The sequence below is a fragment of the Coregonus lavaretus genome, assembly GCF_964263955.1.
Source record: "Coregonus lavaretus genome assembly, chromosome: 23".
Taxonomy (NCBI): Eukaryota; Metazoa; Chordata; class Actinopteri; order Salmoniformes; family Salmonidae; genus Coregonus; species Coregonus lavaretus.
In genome coordinates this window covers 12,374,888-12,397,001 of record NC_140010.1, presented here as the reverse complement: position 1 = coordinate 12,397,001, position 22,114 = coordinate 12,374,888, and the positions used below count along the sequence as shown (strand labels likewise).

At 42.2% G+C, this 22,114-nt stretch overlaps 1 protein-coding gene across 1 annotated transcript; it reads right to left on the bottom strand.

Moving 5' to 3' along the window:
* Window positions 1-5,141: 5,141 nt before the first annotated feature.
* Window positions 5,142-21,673, bottom strand: LOC311150812 (phospholipid phosphatase 3-like). Its single transcript, XM_084188347.1, has 6 exons — window positions 21,224-21,673; window positions 12,913-13,070; window positions 9,360-9,640; window positions 9,067-9,124; window positions 8,392-8,568; window positions 5,142-8,240 (listed from the first exon to the last, which is right to left on the bottom strand). Exons 1-6 carry the CDS (start codon window positions 21,363-21,365, stop codon window positions 8,112-8,114), a joined length of 945 nt encoding a protein of 314 aa, XP_084044473.1. The 5' UTR covers window positions 21,366-21,673; the 3' UTR covers window positions 5,142-8,111.
* Between the last annotated feature and the right edge of the window lie 441 nt (window positions 21,674-22,114).

Genomic DNA, 22,114 nt, shown 5'->3' with positions numbered 1-22,114 from the left:
GAAAAACACCCCCAAAGCATAATGTTTCCACCTCCATGTTTGACGGTGGGGATGGTGTTCTTGGGGTCATAGGCAGCATTCCTCCTCCTCCAGACACGGCGAGTTGAGTTGATGCCAAAGAGCTCGATTTTGGTCTCATCTGACCACAACACTTTCACCCAGTTCTCCTCTGAATCATTCAGATGTTCATTGGCAAACTTCAGACGGGCATGTATATGTGTTTTCTTGAGCAGGGGGACCTTGCAGGCGCTGCAGGATTTCAGTCCTTCACGGCGTAGTGTGTTACCAATTGTTTTCTTGGTGTCTATGGTCCCAGCTGCCTTGAGATCATTGACAAGATCCTCCCGTGTAGTTCTGGGCTGATTCCTCACCGTTCTCATGATCATTGCAACTCCACGAGGTGAGATCTTGCATGGAGCCCCAGGCCGAGGGAGATTGACAGTTATTTTGTGTTTCTTCCATTTGAGAATAATCGCACCAACTGTTGTCACGTTCTCACCAAGCTGCTTGGCGATGGTCTTGTAGCCCATTCCAGCCTTGTGTAGGTCTACAATCTTGTCCCTGACATCCTTGGAGAGCTCTTTGTTCTTGGCCATGGTGGAGAGTTTGGAATCTGATTGATTGATTGCTTCTGTGGACAGGTGTCTTTTATACAGTTAACAAGCTGAGATTAGGAGCACTCTCTTTAAGAGTGTGCTCCTAATCTCAGCTCATTACCTGTATAAAAGACACCTGGGAGCCAGAAATCTTTCTGATCGAGAGGGGGTCAAATACTTATTTCCCTCATTAAAATGCAAATCAATTTATAACATTTTTTGACATGCTTTTTTCTGGATTTTGTTGTTGTTATTCTGTCTTTCACTGTTCAAATAAACATACCATTAAAATTATAGACTGATCATTTCTTTGTCAGTGGGCAAACGTACAAAATCAGCAGGGGATCAAATACTTTTTTTCCTCACTGTATATAGACATACAGAACATATAGAAACTAATGGTGGACGGAATCTGGTCAGGATGGAGACAAACGCACCAGGATACATCTGTAGCCAAGCTGTGACATGTGGGTCAGTTGGTTTTAGTCACAGTGGTGATACTGACAGACATACCATATGGGGTAGATGGTTGAGAGATACAGTTATATTACACCTATGGACAGCTCCCCTCTGAATATCCTCCATCCTGGTAAACAAAGTTTACCATTACAATCAGACTATTCTGATCATACTTCTTCACTCTCATTGTTCCAGTGGCAGTTTAGATTTTGACTACTGGCCTGGGTAAACCATGGGCCTGGTGGGTTCAGATAGAAATGTATAGTGTAGAACTGATATGATTGTCTGTCATGTATAATAGGGAATTGTGTCAACTCTATTTATTACATTTCTATCTGCAACATTCAGAATATTTCACTGCACATATATTTATATTAGTATTTTTTATAGATCCCCATTAGTTCCTGCCAAGGGAGCAGCTACTCCTCCTGGGGTCCAAACAAGATTAAGACGATTACATCACAAAAAAATTTCAATGTAACAATAAATCATACAAAACATTATTACACCACTACTCTGTAATACAAAATGTATAATATCCCAATGCAACAATATTACAACATTACAATTTCCGTGTGTGTAGAGTGTGTGTGTGTGTGTGTGTTAGCGTGTGTGTTTGTATGCGTGTGTGTGTGCCTGTCTATGTCTCTTCACAGTCTGTGTTGTTCAGTAAGGTGTAGTTTTATCTGGTTTTAAAAAAATCTGATGTTACTGCTTGCATGAGTTACTTGATATGGAATAGAGTTCTATGTGGTCATGGCTCTATGTAGTACTGTGTGTTTCCCATAGTCTTTTCTGGCCTCGGGGACTGTGAAGAGACCTCATGACTTGTGGGGGTATGCATGGGTGTCTGAGCTGTGTGCTAGTCGTTTGAACAGACAGTTCAGTGCTTTCAACATGTCAATACCTCTCTCAAAGACAGGTAGTGGTGCAGTCAATCTCTCCTCTACTTTGAGCCAGGAGAGATTGACATGCATGTTATTGATGTTAGCTCTCCGTGTACATTTAAGGGCCAGCCGTGCAGCTCTGTTCTGGGCCAACTGTAATTTGCCTATGTCCCTGTTTGTGTCCCTCATGTCTCGGTTGCATGGGTATCAAGCAGAGTGACAGTGTTAAACTGGAGGATAGGTTGGAATGGATGGGAGAGAATTTCACCCTCACGTGTTTACATTTTCCAGTGACTGAGGAGAGACGGAGATAATGATTTACATCTGTGGACCTAAATCCACACGTCCTCCTTGATTTAGAGATTTAGGACAGCTCAAATGGATAAGCATGCTGTGTGTGTGTGTATGTTTGTGTGTGTGTGTGTGTGTGTGTGTGTGTGTGTGTGTGTGTGTGTGTGTGTGTGTGTGGACCTGTGAGGAACAGTAAAGATTCTTACATAAGTCTTTGATACTTGACTCTCTCTCCTCACCCAAGTGCCCAGCGTTTATTCCAGACCTTTCACATAAAACATTAACGGGCAACAAATACTCTAGTTAAACAAGAAGGTTATGTAGGGAGATGGAAAGAGGTATAAAGTGTGTGTGTGTGTGTGTGTGTGTGTGTGTGTGTGTGTGTGTGTGTGTGTGTGTGTGTGTGTGTGTGTGTGTGCTCGTGGGTGTGTGTGTATGTGTGAGATGACGCACACTGACTATCCTCTCGTAGTCTGGTGATGGTTGGTGTCTCATGGGTGAAGGCCTGTGATTCGGGCAGAACATGTTGAGTAGAGACCCACGTTGTAATGAGGTCACCTATCAGCTGTGTGCATACGTGTGTATGTGTGTGTGTGTGCGTGTGTGCATGTGTGTGTGCGTGTGTGTGTGCGGGTGGGTGGGTGGGGCCAGTTATTAGCCGAGGCAATGGGAGCATTGTGAGTGTGCCTCATTTCCTATCAACCCCCAATCTGTCAGGGAGAGGAGGGAGGGAGGGAGGGAGGGAGGGAGGGAGGGAGGGAGGGAGGGAGGGAGGGAGGACCTCAGCAACATAAACAACTGACAGACCATATGAGAGATCTCAAATGGAGAAACTGATCTTCCTCACTTTGGGCTGCTCTCTTCAAACGATCTACACTGGCTGCTGTTGTTGTTCCTCTCTTATCCCTTTGCCTCGTTTGTTATGCTCGCTATCATTGGAGATTAATATGACATGTTACTTCTAATGGTTGCCATACGTTTTTCTACATTCCACATTTATAAGACCTCACATCAAAAAGACTGCCAAAATAACAGCTCACACATTGTAAAATACAGCTCAGAGAATGTAGTAGAGCCCCTCAGCAAATCTCCTAATTTGTTTGTGTGATAGAAACAAACCGCTTCAGTCGTTTTAATTGATAACATTTGTGCTTTGGATCAATGTTCGCATTTCAAGAGCAGAAGGGGTCCCTTTTGAATAAACAAACAAGAAAAATAATATCTTCAAATGTGACTTCAGAGGTGACCACAACAGTTCCACAGAGCTAACTGCATGTGAAGAATGCAGTCAGGGCAACACTCAACACAAAAATGCAACCGCACACATAATAGGCGTTAAATGACTGGGAAAACAAGAACAACAAATTAACCTCTTTGTTTAAAGACCACATCTAAGAGATTCCATTATTAGTGTGCTTAGGACTGTTGATGAAGAAATCGTTCTTTCTCTCAATGAAAAAAAAAACATGATGAGAATTCCCAGAAATGGTATGTCTGTCGTGGCCATATGTCGGTTTAAAAAGTACTGTGTATACAACCTCAAGCCAAACATTTCATTCCCAATAATTGCAACACATAAATGTTTATAAGAAAACCACCAAAAAAGCCTTTTAGTGACCCTAGCTGAAACAATAAAAAACATTTGGTCAAAACAAAGAGAAAACCTTTAAGTCAAACATTTCACTCCAAATCATTGCAACACATGTTGATCAAACTGGCACACAGAGTGATTTCTGAAGGCCTTATAAAGGGTTTATGAACGCTTCATTGAACCTGTAGTTTGCTAAAAGTCGGACTAGTGATAAACCTTTACCATCTGAGCATAACCAAGGGGTTCAAGAAGGCTTCACATCACATTTCTGAATATCTATTAGACTCTTGGCCACTGTCTTCATCAGACAAGGACATTTATTTCATGGAGAAATAGAGTTCAGACACTGTACATGCTTTCTTAATCTTCCTCTAACTATTATGACTTCTATGGAAGTGGTTCAAAAATATAGATAAAAGAGACAGCCATGTTTGGTAGCAATAAAAAGTTGTGTGTCAATAGTGTTTCACCTCTCAGAAAAAAAGCTCCATGTTTGGTTTGTGAAACTTTCACCAGCGTTGTTTATAGAAACAGAGGGAGACAAAACTGACTTTGAGGTTTTAAGACACTGTTACTGCTCAGGCCTCTCATTCCTCAGTTGTGCCAAGTATCTACTCAGGAAGACGATGGGTGGGTAAGTACCATAACTGGTAAGAGCATAGATAGCCAAAACTATGTACAACACACTTCTTTAGGGTTCTTCTCTGCCTTGTTATGACAATGGAGACATCAGGAAATGGTTGTGACTGAGTCATAACTAGACTAAGCACGCTTTCCAGCTTATAGCCATAATTACATATAAGCTCCTTGCTGACACTGCCAGATCTACAGTATAGTTATGTTGCTCATTCATTTGAGTATGGATTCTTCAAGGATTGAATAGTAGCCTATGGAACAACCTACAGAGGATGCATTTTTCAATAGGGATTGTAGTTGTAACAATTGAGTCCTGAAACATACTATTGTTGTACATTATTAGGATCTCTTTCAGCTCACCAAAGGGCTAGTCTTCCAAGAATTACATTCTCTTATGGAATGTACTAACTTGCCACTGTGGCATACTCACCAGCATGGTCTATATTATTACAGTGTGCCATTGGGGACATGGGTTAAAACCTGGAATGCACACTATTTCCCCTTCAGGAAGTGAAGCACGGAACGGAACTCTACCATAGACTAGAACCTACGCCCAGATCTCACCCTCGCACACGGTCGGATAGAGCTGCTCCGCTTCACTATCAACTCTCCTGGAAGTCTTTTCTATGGCTTTGTCCCAGTCAAAGTGAGGAAAGACATGAAAAAGAAGCACAAAAACTCTTAACATAATGTTTTTTTTATTACAAAGCACATATTTGATACATACATATGGCTTGTATTTTTATTGAAAAAAATACAAAAAAGGACAATACAAAATTATTAAAAGGTTATTTTAATATACACATCGGTCAAAAGTTTTAGAACACCTACTCATTCAAGAGTTTTTCTTTATTTTTACTGTTTTCTACATTGTAGAATAATAGTGAAGACATCAAAACTGTGAAATAACACATATGGAATCATGGAGTAACCAAAAAAGTGTTAAACAAATCAAAATATATTTTATATTTCAGATTCTTCAAATAGCCACTATTTGCCTTGATGACAGCTTTGCACATTCTTGGCATTCTCTCTACCAGTTTCACCTGGAATGCTTTTCCAACAGTCTTGAAGGAGTTCCCACATATGCTGAGCACTTGTTGGCTGCTTTTCCTTCACTCTGTGGTCCGACTCATCCCAAACCATCTCAATTTGGTTGAGGTCGGGGGATTGTGGAGGCCAGGTCATCTGATGCAGCACTCCATCACTCTCCTTCTTGGTAAAATAGCCCTTACACAGCCTGGAGGTGTGTTGGGTCATTGTACTGTTGAAAAACAAATGATAGTCCCACTAAGCCCAAACCAGACGGGATGGTGTATCGCTGCAGAATGCTGTGGTAGACATGCTGGTTAAGTGTGCCTTGAATTCTAAATCAATCACAGACAGTGTCACCAGCAAAGCACACCCACACCATAACACCTCCTCCTCCATGCTTTACGGTGGGAAATACACGTGCGGAGATCATCCGTTCACCCACACTAATGTTCATTGCTCGTGTTTCTTGGCCCAAGCAAGTCTCTTCTTATTATTGGTGTCCTTTAGTAGTGGTTTCTTTGCAGCAATTCGACCATGAAGGCCTGATTCACACAGTCTCCTCTGAACAGTTGATGTTGAGATGTGTCTGTTACTTAAACTCTGTGAAGCATTTATTTGGGCTGCAATTTCTGAGGCTGGTAACTCTAATGAACTTATCCTCTGCAACAGAGGTAACTCTGGGTCTTCCATTCCTGTGGCAGTCCTCATGAGAGCCAGTTTCATCATAGCGCTTGATGGTTTTTGCGACTGCACTTTAAGAAACTTTCAAAGTTCTTGACATTTTCCGTATTGACTGACCTTCATGTCTTAAAGTAATGATGGACTGTGGTTTCTCTTTGCTTATTTGAGCTGTTCTTGCCATAATATGGACTTGGTCTTTTACCAAAATAGGGCTATCTTCTGTATACCCCCCCCCCCCCTACCTTGTCACAACACAACTGATTGGCTCAAACGCATTAAGAATGAAAGAAATTCCACAACACCTGTTAATTGAAATGCATTCCAGGTGATTACCTCATGAAGCTGGTTGAGAGAATGCCAAGAGTGTGCAAAGCTGTCATCAAGGCAAAGGGTGGCTATTTGAAGAATCTCAAATATAAAATATATTTTGATTTGTTTAACACTTTTGTGGTTACTACATGATTCCATTTGTGTTATTTCATAGTTTTGATGTCTTCACTGTTATTCTACATTGTAGAAAATAGTACAAATATGGAAAACCCTTGAATAAGTAGGCGTTCTAAAGCTTTTGACCAGTAGTGTACATGTACTGAAGCTGTCTTTTAAAAAAGCTATTAAACAAAAGTTTGAATACTCACAAAAGTCTGGCAATCATTGCTTGTTTAAGCAGCACTTACACAATTACACAGGCATCGACCCGTCAAAATTCATAGTGGATATTTCATGAAAAGGTAGATAAATGATATTGTACATAATTCTCTGATACATAAATTATCTAAAAAAATAAAACCGATATTGCTGTGTGGTTGAAAGGACATGAAAGGGCAGGATATACTATATTGTCACAGAGATTGGGTTATTTTTTTGTTGTGCAGTTGGCACAGTATATGTGAAACATTACAAAATGTATCACAAAGCTATAAGAAAGTATAATTCCACAGTTTTCCTGTTTTTAATATTAACGTCTGTTGAAGCAGCCTCATGTTCCCGGTCTTCAACCTGAAGCGTTTATGACAAAACACACAAACACACTCAAATATAGACATGACATTCAGATACTGACACACGAGACACGCGCAAACACACACACACACACACACACACACACACACACACACACACACACACACACACACACGCACACACACACACACAGTCACTCTGACCTAACACTTGTGAGCAGCCGTCTGACACACACAGAGTTATTTCATTACAGGGCTCAGTGGGGGCTCGTCCCAACCAGCAGAAAGAGGCCCACCTCTCTATCTACTGTATACACTACCACAACTCCATTACCTATATCTAAATTTCTATACAAACCTAAAAGCTGGTTTTAATACAAAGCTTTACAAAAAAGCTTCACGTTTTCAGTTCATTCAAGTGGTGACAATCAAATATCGAGTTTGGATATAGTGCTATAGCTCGACTATATAACAAAGGTTATTCATAAAATAAAATAAAAACATCCTTCCTGTAATCAAGGAATTTGTTTCTGTTCATGCGTTTCTGTCATAGGCAGAATTATGAGCCTGAATCCGTGTTGCCTGAAGTTACCAGACTAAGTCAATCTGCAGAGCAGCAGGTTGGATGGAGACCTTCACTAATTAAAACACAATAGAAAAACGGAGTTCTCCGGATAAAAATTGAGAGCGGTGCTCCCCACGTTCTTCCACATTCACATGGCACATGAGATGGTGAGCAACATGGGTGTTGCTGGCTGTTCAAAAGGCACAACGTGTGTGTGTGTGTGTGTGTACAACCCTCCTCTTTTCTCCAATGTTTTCCAGTTTATTATTTCTCTGTGCCTTACAGACATGTCCGTTTTCAGTCTTGATGCTTTAGCTGGTTGTTGAACGTATCCAGTATAGACCAGTAGATTAAGTAAGTGATCTTTAAAACCTAGAGCGGTAGGTAGCTGGACTCTAGTGGTCTCTACTATGCCATGGTGAGGTGGTTGCTCCGCTCTCTGATGTCTGTCATGGGGTTGGTGGGGTTCTTTACTGGGGTCGCTGGTAGAGCTGAACTCCTGCCTCTGGGCTTGAACAGGTCAGATACAAAAAACACCTGGGGGATAGAAAAAAACATAATATATTATATAGTAAAAACAGGTCATACATTTTATTGATACAGACTGCATAACTGCATAATGTATGTAGTAATTTGTATATGCAGTACCATATCATCCTATGTAGTAAGTCATAGTTATAGTACTTACTATGCAGTAGGCCACCAAGGCTCCCTGTGCGAAGCCAGACAGGACGTCTGTGGGGTGATGCTTGTGGTCAGACACGCGGGACAGGCCGGTGTAGAAAGACATCATGATGAGGGTGAACTGGGTCAGGGGGCGCAGGAGACGGGCTCCACGCCAGGTGAACCTGGACTGCAGGTAGAACTGGGAGGACAGGACATAGAGGGGAAATAGTATCAACACAGGGTGACAAGTAGGTGTGTGTGTGTGGGAGGGAGGGAGGGAGGGAAGAAGAGTGTGTGTGTGTGTGTGCGTGTGCGTGTGCGGATGTGTGTGTGCATGTGTGTGGGGGGGAGGGAGTGTGTGTGTGTGTGTGTATGGGAGGGAAGGAGGGAGGGAGGGAGGGAGGGAGGGAGGGAGGGAGGGAGGGAGGGAGGGAGGGAGGGAGGGAGGGAGGGAGGGAGGAAGAGTGTGTGTGTGCGTGTGCGTGTGTAGCACATGGGGGTGTGTGAAATGTATTCCTCAGCCTAGCTAGCTTTTTGTGTAGCGTTGTGTGCTAGCAGAGCAGAGGTCCTGGGTTCCAGCCTCAGTGTGAGTCGAATCACGAGGAAGTGGTACTCGCTAAGCAAGCAGCGTGACGTCTGTTATACGCGTGCGTGTGTGTGCCTGTGCATGTGGCTAAGACACATAACAGTAACTCACCACCAGATACAGCATGGTGTACATGGAAAAGGATGCATGGCCAGAGAAGAACGACTTCCTGAAAAGGAGAGCAAAAACATGTTAATACAGTGTTGTTGTTGCTATACAGGTAAGAGCAACTTCATGCCTTTCTCGTGGGTATTGAACTAAGCATTCACTTTGCATGAAATATAACCAGTATCACTTTAAACGAAGCTTAACTTATACGTTTCTTTATAGAGAATTCATAAAGTCTTCATAAGCACTACATAGATGCTTCACAATCACAATGGAGTCATGTCAGAGTAATGTACCTGGCCTCCTGGACTTTGCTCTCGGGCCCATGACACTGGTAATCTGTGATGTAGCCCAGGGAACAGTTGATGGTGGACCAATCGGGCTTGCACACGTCCAGGAAGTGGGGTCGCATGCGGCCCACCGACACCTTGGCGATGTCCGTGAACGATTGGCTGACTGCACAGCCGAAGATGAACACACCCACCTGCTTGTAGAGGGCGGAGATGTAGGGGTTCCCTACGAAGGACTTGGAGCCCTCGTTCAGGTAGTGGATCCTATAGCTCTCCCCAATGATGATCTGATGGGGAAGGAACAAGGAGAGGATACAGTCATGTAATCGACAGTACAAAATGGCCGCTGTGGCAGTCAAATGGTAATTAATGGACCCGGAGTCTACGCGGCCATCTTTGTAGATTACATGACTTTATCTCTCACCAATGATGATCTGACAGGAGGGATCAAGGAGAGGATACAGAAATACACATATCTCTGCATGTATATATGGCTTAGCAGTCACGTCATCTACAAAGATGGCCGCTGTAGACCTGGGGCAATCAAATGACTGCTAGTATAGCATACAGCACTAAATTACTGCCAAGGTAAATAACAATAATTCATTGTTACTAGTTACTGTATGTTCTCTGTTCCATAGTGGTTATGTAGACACTTCTTATGTCAACAAAACTGAACAGCTTATTCATTTCTTAAATATACCGTATGATAGAGTATCAGACATCCAATACACACTTGGCATTCAGTAAATCACAGCAGTAAAACAGGTGAGACAGATCAGAAAGTAGAGAGGGACAATATTAGGATTAATCAGAATGTGATATGAACAGTGACATCAATACTGTGAACTTTCCTTGAGTGAGGAAAAAAGCCTTACATCTAAGACTTTCAAATGTTTCTGTTTGTTTTGGAGGACAAAGTTGATAAAAACACTACAGATCAAACCCTCGGTCTGTAAAATTAACAACAAAAACAAAATGCATAAATTTCAGCATAGCTACAGTATGTGAGGGTGAGTGAGTATGTGAGTTGTGGACGACACATGCAGAGGTTTTCAGTAAACCTAAACGTAGACTGGACTAGGGGACGTGGACTGGACACCAATAATTCACTACAGCTGTTCAAGTACAAATCCCTTTCCCTTCCCCACCCTACTCTAGTCCACCACCTGGCCACTGACAAATGGCAGTGAGTGGGGAGAGAAGTGAGGGAGAGGGAAGAGAGGGAGGGAGAGAGAGTGTGACAGGAGGTAGGGACAGAGGGGGAGAGAAGAAGAGAGGGAGAGAGGAAGGGAGAGAGGGAGTGAGCAGTGAGAGAAGAAGAGCAGGGGAGAGAGAGGGAGGAAGAGAGCGAGGGAGAGAAAGAGGGAGGGTGGCGAGAAGGAGTGAGTGGGGAGAGAAGAAAAGAGGGGGAGAGAGGGAGGGAGAAAAGGAGGGAAAAGGGAGAGGAATTGAGAAGGGAATGAGAAAGGGCAGGAGGGAGAGAGAGAGAGGGAGGTTGGGGGCAGAACTTCTGGTTTTAATCAGGATAAACGCTGAGCTAGGCGACATGGTGTCCAGATTCGGCCAGAGCAGGCTCACATCAGGGGCTAGTTAGTTTTCCACCTCACCAGCTGACTTGTTTTCGCTGGGGCTCTGATTTCACTAGGGGATGTGTGGGTGTTTTCTTGTTAGTATCTCGGTTTCATCGCAAAATTCTTGTCTGGGCGAAAAAACTTCTCATAAAAAAAAAAAAAATAAATAAAAAAAAAAACATTCCTTTGGGGGAAAGTCCTATAGGGAGATTTTACAAGCTGATAACATGTATTTTTTTTGTTTTGTTTTTCCACCATGGAGCCCTTTAGTGCCTGGCTGATCCAACCCAGCTGCTTCATGGGAGAGAAAAGAACACATCTGGTTCTCATTGTGTGACAACTGAGAGAAGATCAACTATTTGAATGAAACAGCTTTGTAGTAACTTTGTGTAACTGTTACAGTTGTAAACTCAGAGATATTCAAAGGGGGGAAGAGGTTGTCTCGTGGCTTGTCTCATAAACGTCTAGTCGTCTCACAAATGATAAGAGGTTTTTTACGCAGTGCCAATTTCAAGGGACACAGCCTCTATGCCTTTAAGACAGGCAGATTCTCTCTCCACTTTATCCGAGGGGCAACGAAGCATTAAATGACCTAATGCTAAGAGTTTTCCAAGAGTTCAAGAACGACTAAGGCCAGCCAAAAGGCTCTGGGCCTCTGGGGAACATGGAATTTAACGTCACGTTCAGAAGAAGAAAAATCTCCTGTGCCATCCACCACATTTCCAGGCCCATGAATTACAGTGTTTGACCGAACAACCATTGCGTCAACCATAATTACACAGGCCCAGGGAGATCCTTCTCACCATGCAAACCAATCCAATCCCCTCAACCCTTGACTGGGTCTGTTCAGTGGGGTGCAACCTTACAGAAGACTGAGGATAGAAATGTCTTGAATAGAGCAGTTGACATGATCATCTGACCCTATTTTATAGGACAGAGAAGCATGTCTGTTCTACATAATCTATTACTATCTGAAAGTTATTTAACGTTGCAACCCTGAGGTTAGACTTCTCTTAAGTGAGAGGGAGCCCTATACCAGCAACAGATCTTCAGTCATCTTACAGTAAACAGCAACAGCCTGATCCATTTAACACTTCAACGCTCTTAACTCTTTTATAACACATTCATTACTGGAACCATCTTAATAACACCAATCAAGATAACACTAACAGCAGAACCAACAGGGAATGTTGATTGTGATTGGCTGTTATCTAGCACTACTCAGAACACTAAAAGTCCTGATATGACAGGTCTTGAAAACCATAGTCAATAATGCTGCTTTTCGACTGTAACACCCTTATGTTATACTGGGGAAATTGTTTCCATAGCTAGGGCTGGCAGTGAGGACTTGTGAACAGCAGAATCAACAACCTCTGCATAATCAAAACAGTTGCTTTGTGAGAAGATGTTAAAGTTCACAGTTAGCCCTTGTTATGTAAATGCAGGCTGAAAAGTACCAGTGCCATGGCCCAGTGAGACACAGGTGCCGGCCCACATAGATGGAAACAGAAAGGTCTGAGCCTTTTGAGTAAAACACTGAGGTGAATCCTGTATGGAAATGCGCATTAAGATACTAATTCCACAATCTGTCTGTGAGCATGTAGGCACTCAGAGAAAGTTATACGTTGAATGATGTGTATTGGCAAGGTGGTCAAAAATGGTGGTCAAAAAACAAACAAACTTGATCTTTGATAACGTTCACTAGACATGATAGTTCAAAGGTGACTCGATCCGTGGTGACATTTAGTTGACCCATAGTACAGTGACTGGGACTAGGACACAGTGGGTGGCACAGTAGACACACAGTACAATGAGTAGGTGATGGTGCACAGTGCTGAGACAGTGAAGTGAAAAGTGAGGTGAACATACATTAGTGAGTAGCCTGAGTCCCAGATCTGTTTGTGCGAACTCTTATACATAGTAGTTGGCAAGACAGCACAAACTGATCTGGGACTCAGGCTAATTAGTGAGTTATAGTGACTTACAGAAAGGATGGTGATAAGAATGCCAGCAGCAGAAAGCACAGCGTCGCTTATGGTGTCTCCGTGTTTGGCCGGGTACTTGATGGACTCATCGGTGCAGTAAAAGCCTCGGCGGTAGGGCTGTACAGCACTAGTCTCTATGATCAGGAAAGGCAGGCCGGCTATGTACACAGCAGCGGTGAGGCAGAGAGAGAGAGAAGAGAAGGAATGGAAGAGAGAGACGGAGAGAGCGAGAGAGAGAGAGAGAGGGTCAATAAGGGGCTCCTAGAGGAGTGTCCACAGGTAGATGGCACAGCGATGGACGGACAGGGAATATGGGGGTCTCACTTCTCACTCTAAATGTATTTTGGACCAATGAATTCCCCTACTGGCCTTGGTCTGTTTCTGCTATAGCCAACTGATATGACTAGAAAGGTGATCCCCAACTACTAAATGTTAGGAAGCTATAAGTGTGTACGGACACATTTAGATAGCCAGTTAGTGCCTGGGTGGAGTTGGAGTGAGTCCCCTGTATGCATTCTCTGTCCCTCCTGCTGCTGCGCCATATTAAAGACTTACGGAGGTGATGGGCACAATGAACCCCACAGCTACCAGGGCAGTGGTGGGCACCGTGCTGTTCTTATAGGACAGGGTGATGCTGCTGTCATTGCAGAACAACCCCCTCCGGTGGGGCACGATGTGAAACTTGTGCAGAAAGACAGCAAAGAGCATCACTGCACACAGACAGACACACGAGAGCTGGGGTGAGAGAGAGCAGCCCATGTATTCTGACTGACATACAAACACACAAAATCTGTATTTCTGCAGTTAACCCCAACGCTCACACAGCAAACACAGAAAGACACCCCCACACACTTACCTGGGGCGGACAAATACACTTGCATGGGCTCTGGAAGGGAACTGTTGTTATGCAGTTCTCATCATAACATTGATCAACGTTTTCTTCAAACAAACCTCTGCTGATAACGTTGTACATTTGTGTAATATAAAATGATACAGAGATCAAAATTGGACCTGTACGATGTTCAATTTGAGGAAGATATCAAGGGGACATGCAGGCTACAGCAAATAATCTACCGAATAACCATTGAAGCGATAGAGCCTCTCGCTCTACCACCAGATAACACATGAACATCCTGCTGTTGTTATCCATATCTCTGTGTACTGGAATGACCCAGCCATTGACAATATTAACTTAATGACAGCAAATTAAATAAACTAAATGAAATTCACTGACATGGCAGCCAAGAAAGGGGAAGATCTGTCATTGTTAGAATCTGTAGCGCCCATCATACTATGAATAACCAACATCAAACGGAGGCAGCTAGTACTAAAAGGGTTGGATGGTATCCATCACTGATAACTAATGTGGAAAAAACATGGCGGTGCTATCAGACTTCAACCTCTTCCTTCCTCTACCAGAAAACAGCCTTTCAAGGCTGAGACTTAAAGGTGCCTGAAGGGTGTTTTTGTCAAATCTAATTAGTGTCTTTGGCCACTTTTAGAGGTAAAATAGCTTATCAATTTTTTTTTTACATTTACATTTACATTTACGTCATTTAGCAGACGCTCTTATCCAGAGCGACTTACAAATTGGTGCATTCACCCTATAGCCAGTGGGATAACCACTTTACATTTTTTTTTTTACAACAAACAAATAACAAACATATTGGATGAGAAAATAAAACGTAGGCCAAGAGGACCGGTCATTTCCCCCAACTTGAAAGGAACTTTTACAGATAAAGGGGAAAAGTAGTACCCAGGAGAGGACTCTCTCCCTGACAAAATTTGGAAAACATACATCAAAGTGGAACTTTAACTGATGTTTGATGCTTTGAAGTGAACCTCTTGAATAATTATGTAATGTATGAATACAAAGAAAAACAAACATCTGCTCTCTCTCATCCCCCCTGCCCCTTCTCTCTAGGTACAGGTTGAGGCCGGGGGGGAGAGGTCAAACTGGGGGTGCTGGCCTGGGTACTGCAGAGCTGAGGTAGGGGGCTTGATGTCTTCAAACCCAAATGTCAACACACGCCTCAGTATGCTTGGCACCCCTCGCTCTGCTCCAAGCAGCCTGGGCTTTGAAGGCCCAGCTGGGAGCGGCTCATGTTACAGGCCAGTCTCTCTGCCTGATGGGAATCCCAGACCAGACCCTAACCACTCCGCTGGCTGTCCTCCCTCACATCCAAGATTCAACATGATTCACATTATTACTGTTACTGTTTTTACTATTACTATTCAAACAAATACCGTGACAGGAGCAATAATAAACCAGGAGACCATTTGAAGCTAGGTGTTTTCAGTGGCGTTAGAGCTCTAGCAGAGAGAAAACATACTTTAAGTAGTGTCCGATCTTGACTGTCTGATCCGTCAGGCCTTTTCATGGCCCTTGTGATGGGAGGGAATCAGCAGGCATTCCTCTCACAGCACAGTGCTTGGTTTGGCAGCTTAGGACCGCTGCTTGCTGATGATGTAGGCAGTGGTGGAAAAAGTACCCAATTGTCATACTTGAGTAAAAGTAAAGATTCCTTCATAGAAAATGACTAAAGTAAAAGTGAAAGTCACCCAGTAAAATACTACTTGAGTAAAAGTCTAAAAGTATTTGGTTTTAAATATACTTATCAAAGTAAATGTAATTGCTAAAATATACTTAAGTATCAAAAGTAAAAGTAAATGTATGAATCATTTAAAATTCCTTATATTAAGCAAACCAGACAACACAATTGTTTTTATTAATTTTTTTATTTACGGATTTCCAGGGGCACACTCCAACACTGAGACATCATTTACAAATGAAGCATTTGTGTTTAGTGAGTCCGCCAGATCAGAGGCAGTAGGGATGACCAGGGTTGTTCTCTTGATAAGTGTGTGAATTGGACAATTTTCTGTCCTGCTAAGCATTCAAAATGTAACGAGTACTTTTGGGTGTCAGGGAAAATGTATGGAGTAAAAAGTACATTATATTCTTTAGGAATGTAGTGAAGTAAAAGTAAAAGTAATCAAAAAAAATTAATAGTAAAGTACGAGTACCCAAAAAAAACGACTTAAGTAATACTTTAAAGTATTTTTACTTAAGTACTTAACACCACTGGATGTAGGACAGTGGAAAGAAAAAAGAGCCCTGGGCTCTGCACTGCTACGAACGTGCAAGGTGTTAATCGTGGTGTCTTGATCTCACTGACCACCTTTAAACACATAACCAGATCCAAGACTCACAGTGTAGGCTGGCGAGTAAAAAGGAGAGGAAGTTAAAAGGAAATTGAGACGTTACTAAGCCGGGTTTTCCCATGATTCAGCTGTGTTGTCTTGCCCCGAGGCCCCCAACCCCGACGCCCCATGCCACCAGACAGTGCAGCATCAGCATTCTGCAAGGCATCTAGGAATTTCCCGTTTTCCTGGCCCTTCGCACAAGCGAGGGAAAACTAGTGCCCCGCTAGTTGCCAACAACAACACCAGCCGAGGCGTATGTCTAATGCATTAGCTACACTGACCCCCAAAAAACAGAAAACAGTAAACACTCCCTAATAAAAAATGGCATGAGTGAGCTCGTAGAATTTTATTTTACCAATATCACAATGGTGGTTTATTTATTATTAGGCTTTTCTACCATCGTAGCGAATCCCTTTAAAGCCCCAGTAAGGTATAACCAAACAACTTCCTCGAAGTGATGAGTTAGTACTCAAACACCTGAATGCTTTGCTTTCTCTCATGGAAAATTGGAAGCGAGAAACATTTACCTTGAGCTTATTGGGTTATAAGAATTCTTAAGCATGCCCATAGGACTTTTTAGAGTTTCAGTTTGGGGCTTCAATTCCACTATGGAAACTACAATCAATGTTTGGAACAGGCAAATAGAGGCTTGCATTGAATGAATTAAATTTCATCATATTTTTGGGGCATATATCATAACACCAGTTGCTGAAGCTAAAATAAACAGACACATTTTCCACTTGCTGCCATTGCTCACCCCCTGGCATAGAAATGTATACTACATGTATAAGAGAGTATATACAGATGCCCTTGTTTTTACTTGTACCCTTGTGTGCATGGCAGGCAGTAGCCCCCACAGAAACGACTCCCTGTCTGTGTGTCTGGTCGTGGTGCGGTGGGCAAACCCCGTCCCTATGCTCTAGTCCTTCCACAGACTGCTGGGAGAAAGGAACGGAGGGGAAAGATCACATTTGTGTTGAATTGTGGTTGCCAAAACTATTACTGATGAATACTTAAGGTGGCAATCAGCAGTTGAAATAATAACAAAGAACTCCCCAGCCACTGTTTCGGTAAAAAAGCTGAGGGATGTAACCACTCTCAAATTCATAGCCAGAACTATGGATGCAAGGACTGACTATCCATGATATCAAAATGATAGTTTTAAGCATGTTTTGAGGCTAGTGTTTATTTAAATTGACTTTGTTTACAAACATTGGAGTAAAACAAGCTTCTATTTTGGGTTCTGATGGGGTGTGACAGTTGAACTAAGCTCATCTAGGCATTTATGAGTTATATTCTTCAAGAATCACTGCATACATATCATAACTGTATTTACAAGTCCAAAAATGTATGTAGCAACTGCAGATTGGCCCTTTAAAAGGATCTGCGTGCCACATAGTCTCAACATGTTACTGACTAAATAAAACATTAAAAACAGTCATGCTATAGCTGATTTAGCCCCCTAGAACTTTCTGATGAGCTACAGCCAGGCATCAGCTAATGGGGACATTATAAGACAATTAGAAAACGTAAAACCCACCTGCAACGACTGTTCAACTAACCCTATTCAACCATACGATTAAGGTAGGTTTTAGCGAAAACACTGTTGATTCAGTTCAATCTACAGGGAATAAAGCTTGAGTTTGGTTACAATTTATAATAACTTTTCATGAATAATCCATTAGAAAAATGTAAAAATCTTTTAGAAATTATTCTTCCATTTACTTTTTAGTCATTTAGCAGACGATCTTATCCAGAGCGACTTACAGTTAGTGAGTGCATACTTTTTTTTTTAAACACAATTTATACTGGCCCCCCGTGGGAATTGAACCCACAACCCTGGCATTGCACGGGACTGAAATGTTACCTTAAAGTTTTGCCTGTTTAAACAAATGCTATTTTGTCCATGATGGTCTTGGGGTATCACAGAACTAAAAGCTAGCCAGGTCTCATACTCTATGTGCTGTAGCCAACAGTATTGTCTTATTATTGTCATAGTGATAAAAGAGTTGGCTACAGCACATGCATACAGTATGGAACCAGACCACAGCCTTATTGAGATATTGACATCTAAATATAAAGCTCTGGACCAGGCTACTGAGATCTGGGCCCGTATTCATAAAGCATTTCGGTCTCGGATCAGGTCACTCCTGTCCATATAAGCTTAGTTATTATTATTATTATAGAAAAGGCAAAACTGAGCCTAGATCAGCACTCCTACTCAGACGCTTTATGAATATGGCCCCTGATTGTAAACTGAGAGGAAAGTCCTTCCGTCCTGGAGATGCTGGAACTCCAGTCACAGTGAGAATGGAGGCAGGCTAGTAATTACCAGTGCGCTTCCATCATTTCCTCCTTGCAGTCACTCCCCTCAATCCACATCTTTAGCCAGCTAAACACTGCTGGATTCTTGACAGGTGTTTTCTGTGGGCAGGTATATACACAGAGTGGGCCCAACTTACCTGCATCCAATAAGAAAAAATATATACAGTGCATTCAGAAAGTGTTCAGACCCCTTGACTTGTTCCACATTTTGTTATGTTACAGCCTTATTCTAAGATTGATGAGGGGGAAAAAAACTATTTAATCAATCTACACACAATACCCCATAATGACAAAGCTAAAACAGGTTTTTAGAAATGCTTGCAAATGTATAAAAATAAAATAAAAATGACATTTACATAAGTATTCAGACCCTTTACTCAGTCCTTTGTTAAAACACCTTTGGCAGCGATTACAGCCTCGAGTCTTCTTGGGTATGACGCTACAAGCTTGGCACACCTGTATTTGGAGAGTTTCTCCCATTATTCTCTGCAGATCCACTCAAGCTCTGTCAGGTTGGATGGGGAGCGTTGCTGCACAGCTATTTTCAGGTCTCTCCAGAGATGTTCGATCGGGTTCAAGTCCGGGCTCTGGCTGGGCCACTCAAGGATATTGAGACTTGTCCCGAAGCCACTCCTGCATTGTCTTGGCTGTGTGCTTAGGATCGTTGTCCTGTTGGAAGGTGAACCTTCACCCCAGTCTGAGGTCCTGAGCGCTCTGGTGCAGGTTTTCATCAAGGATCTCTCTGTACTTTGCTCTGTTCATATTTGCCTCGATCCTGACTAGTTTCCCAGTCCCTGCCGCTGAAAAACATCCCCACAGCATGATGCTGCCACCACCATGGTTCACCGTAGGGATGGTGCCAGGTTTCCTCCAAACGTGACGCTTGGCATTCAAGCGTGACGCAGTTCAATCTTGGTTTCATCGGACCAGAGAATCTTGTTTCTCATGGTCTGAGAGTCTTTAGGTGCCTTTTGGCAAACTCCAAGCAGGCTGTCATGTGCCTTTTACTGAGGAGTGGCTTCCGTCTGCCCACTCTACCATAAAGGCCTGATTGGTGGAGTGCTGCAGAGATGGTTGTCCTTCTGGAAGGTTCTCCCATGTCCACAGAGGAACTCTAGAGCTCTGTCTCGGCGCTCTACGGACAATTCCTTCGACCTCATGGCTTGGTTTTTGCTCTGATATGCACTGTCAACTGTGGGACCTTATATAGACAGGTGTGTGCCTTTCCAAATCAAGTCAAATCAATTTAATTTACCACAGGTGGACTCCAATCAAGTTGTAGAAACATTTCAAGGATGATCAATGGAAACAGGATGCACCTGAGCTGAATTTGAGTCTCATAGCAAAGGGTCTGAATACTTATGTAATTGAGGTATTTCTGTTTTTGCAAACATTTCTAAAAACCAGTTTTCGCTTAGTCATTATGGGGTATTGTGTGTAGATTGCTGAGGACATTTTTCTTTATTTAATCGTTTTAGAATAAGGCTGTAACGTAACAAAATGTGGAAAAAGGGAAGAGGTCTGAATACTTTCCGAAGGCACTGTATTTCTGCATTTGCAGGGCAATAGAGAGACAGAAGTTTGTTGACAGAAGAACCTCTACTGACCTGCGATAACCTTAGAGATTATTTATTCTAAACAGTTGTGGGGTAAGAAGTGGCCATAGATGTCCCATGGGACCCAGTCAACTCAGTCAGTGACCCAGTAGAACTTGAATACTACGTCTTCACCACAGACTAATATATTCAACCTCTATTCCACCTCCATGTATTATACATTTCAACCCGTGAAAGGAATAATAATTTCAAACTGTAAAGGGGTAAAAATGACTGGTCTCTGAAATGCATATGATAACACTTTGTACAGTAGGTGTTGTGTCAAGTCCCCCAGCAGATCAAAGACCTTGGATCAGAAGACTTATTAGGGTCTGAGTTTGAAGTCTTTCTTGGAATGACTGATTCATTCACCTTTGAGCTGTTTGGCACTTCACCACCCTAGTGTTTTTGAGCCTGGTAAGGAATAATTCACGCCAAGCTCAGTCAAAGAGAGAGAGAGAGCGGGGGAAATATATGGCACCCAGAACATTAGCTGAACATATGGCTGACCGTTTCACCACTTTCCTTTAATCACACATACACCAGATGTCACTTCAAGAGCATTCCTGGCTTGTGGAATGTGAGACATTCTGGAAAATATTAAAACAGGCCAAATGAGTGCAACAAGTATGGGCGGACACCAAAGAAATCCTCTTGGAGCAATTTATCAATTACCTTTTCCCATTTGCCAGCAGAATAAATCGTTGCATTGTGGGCGATGGCGTTCAAATAACTCTGGCCAAATATTGTCATGAGAAATCATTGTCTTTCTAAGGGGGAAAAACGTTAACTATTTTTGCTGTCTTATATATATTTTTTAATCTGTATTTTGGATAAAGACTGACATTGCTCTGAGATTGGATTAATGCATATTTTTAGACTGACAGTTTATGGGCTTGACATAATTATGGGATAAACACTCTAGGTCGACTATGATGACAAACTAACATTGTCCCAGAACATTATGCTGCTTATTAGGCCGTCATTGTAAATAAGAAATTGTTCTTAACTGACTTGCCTAGTTAAATAAAGGTTAAATAATGATGTAAAAATTATGAATAACCTCAATAATACAAAATATGCTAATTCGCATAGCCAGATTTTATGCAAATTAAAACATGTTGACCTACTGCACATACGAAAATCATTAAATATCTATAGAAATGAAAGGCAGAAAATCTCACCTAAAAACAAGCAGAAGAGATCTACACCGACCAGCAACTTTCTCCTGCTGTTGTCTTTACAGTTGTTGTTATTCAGGGAAGAACTTCCTCCATTCCTTGTCTCTGGTGCCATTGTCTTCTCATAAATTAAACAGCGTTGCATTTATAGGCCCCTTGAATGGCTTTCCAAATAAATAAAAAGAAAGCGTGGCGAACTCGTAACTTCAAATATAAAGCCGAGCGGAGTTAGTTCTTGAGTTACCATCAGCTGAGAGATGATTGAATAGTTTTCCATATATTGTGCTGATAAATTAAAAAGGAGATGTGCCGGTTTTTCTGATAAAAATGTTGACCTTCAAGTTAACTGCTAGGGCTTATTTCGTTCTCGTTTATTCTGCTAGCCCTGTTGAGCCAGTTTCTAATAATCCTTGAGGACCACGGAAGGTTTAGTTGCGCTCCCACTCCCCGTGACCGCCTCCTACAAGACCCTCCCCCTACCCGCTATAGCCGGACACTACCCCAGCCCTGTCAGAAACAACACTGGCCACTGTCTAACCAACCAGGTTTTTTTTCCTTTATATCTTCAACTGGCTGACAGCAGCTGCCTTAAATCATCTTTAAAATTCAGTACAGCCATTGTTACTATTACATGGATTGGATACATTGTGAGAAGTGAAGTCACTGTTGGTTTCATCTGTCAGTTTTTGCAACAGGGTAACAATCATGTTTCCATTTGAACAGCGGTGCCCTCTACTGAAAAAAGTATGCTATTGCACTGTTATAGACTAGAAATATTACAATTTATTTGATGCTTTACAGAAACGTGATACATTGGATATCAAAAACAGAAAACCGATATTTTCAACAAACTGCAACCAGACCAAAACAAGTGTGAAGAGCCAAAAAATTATT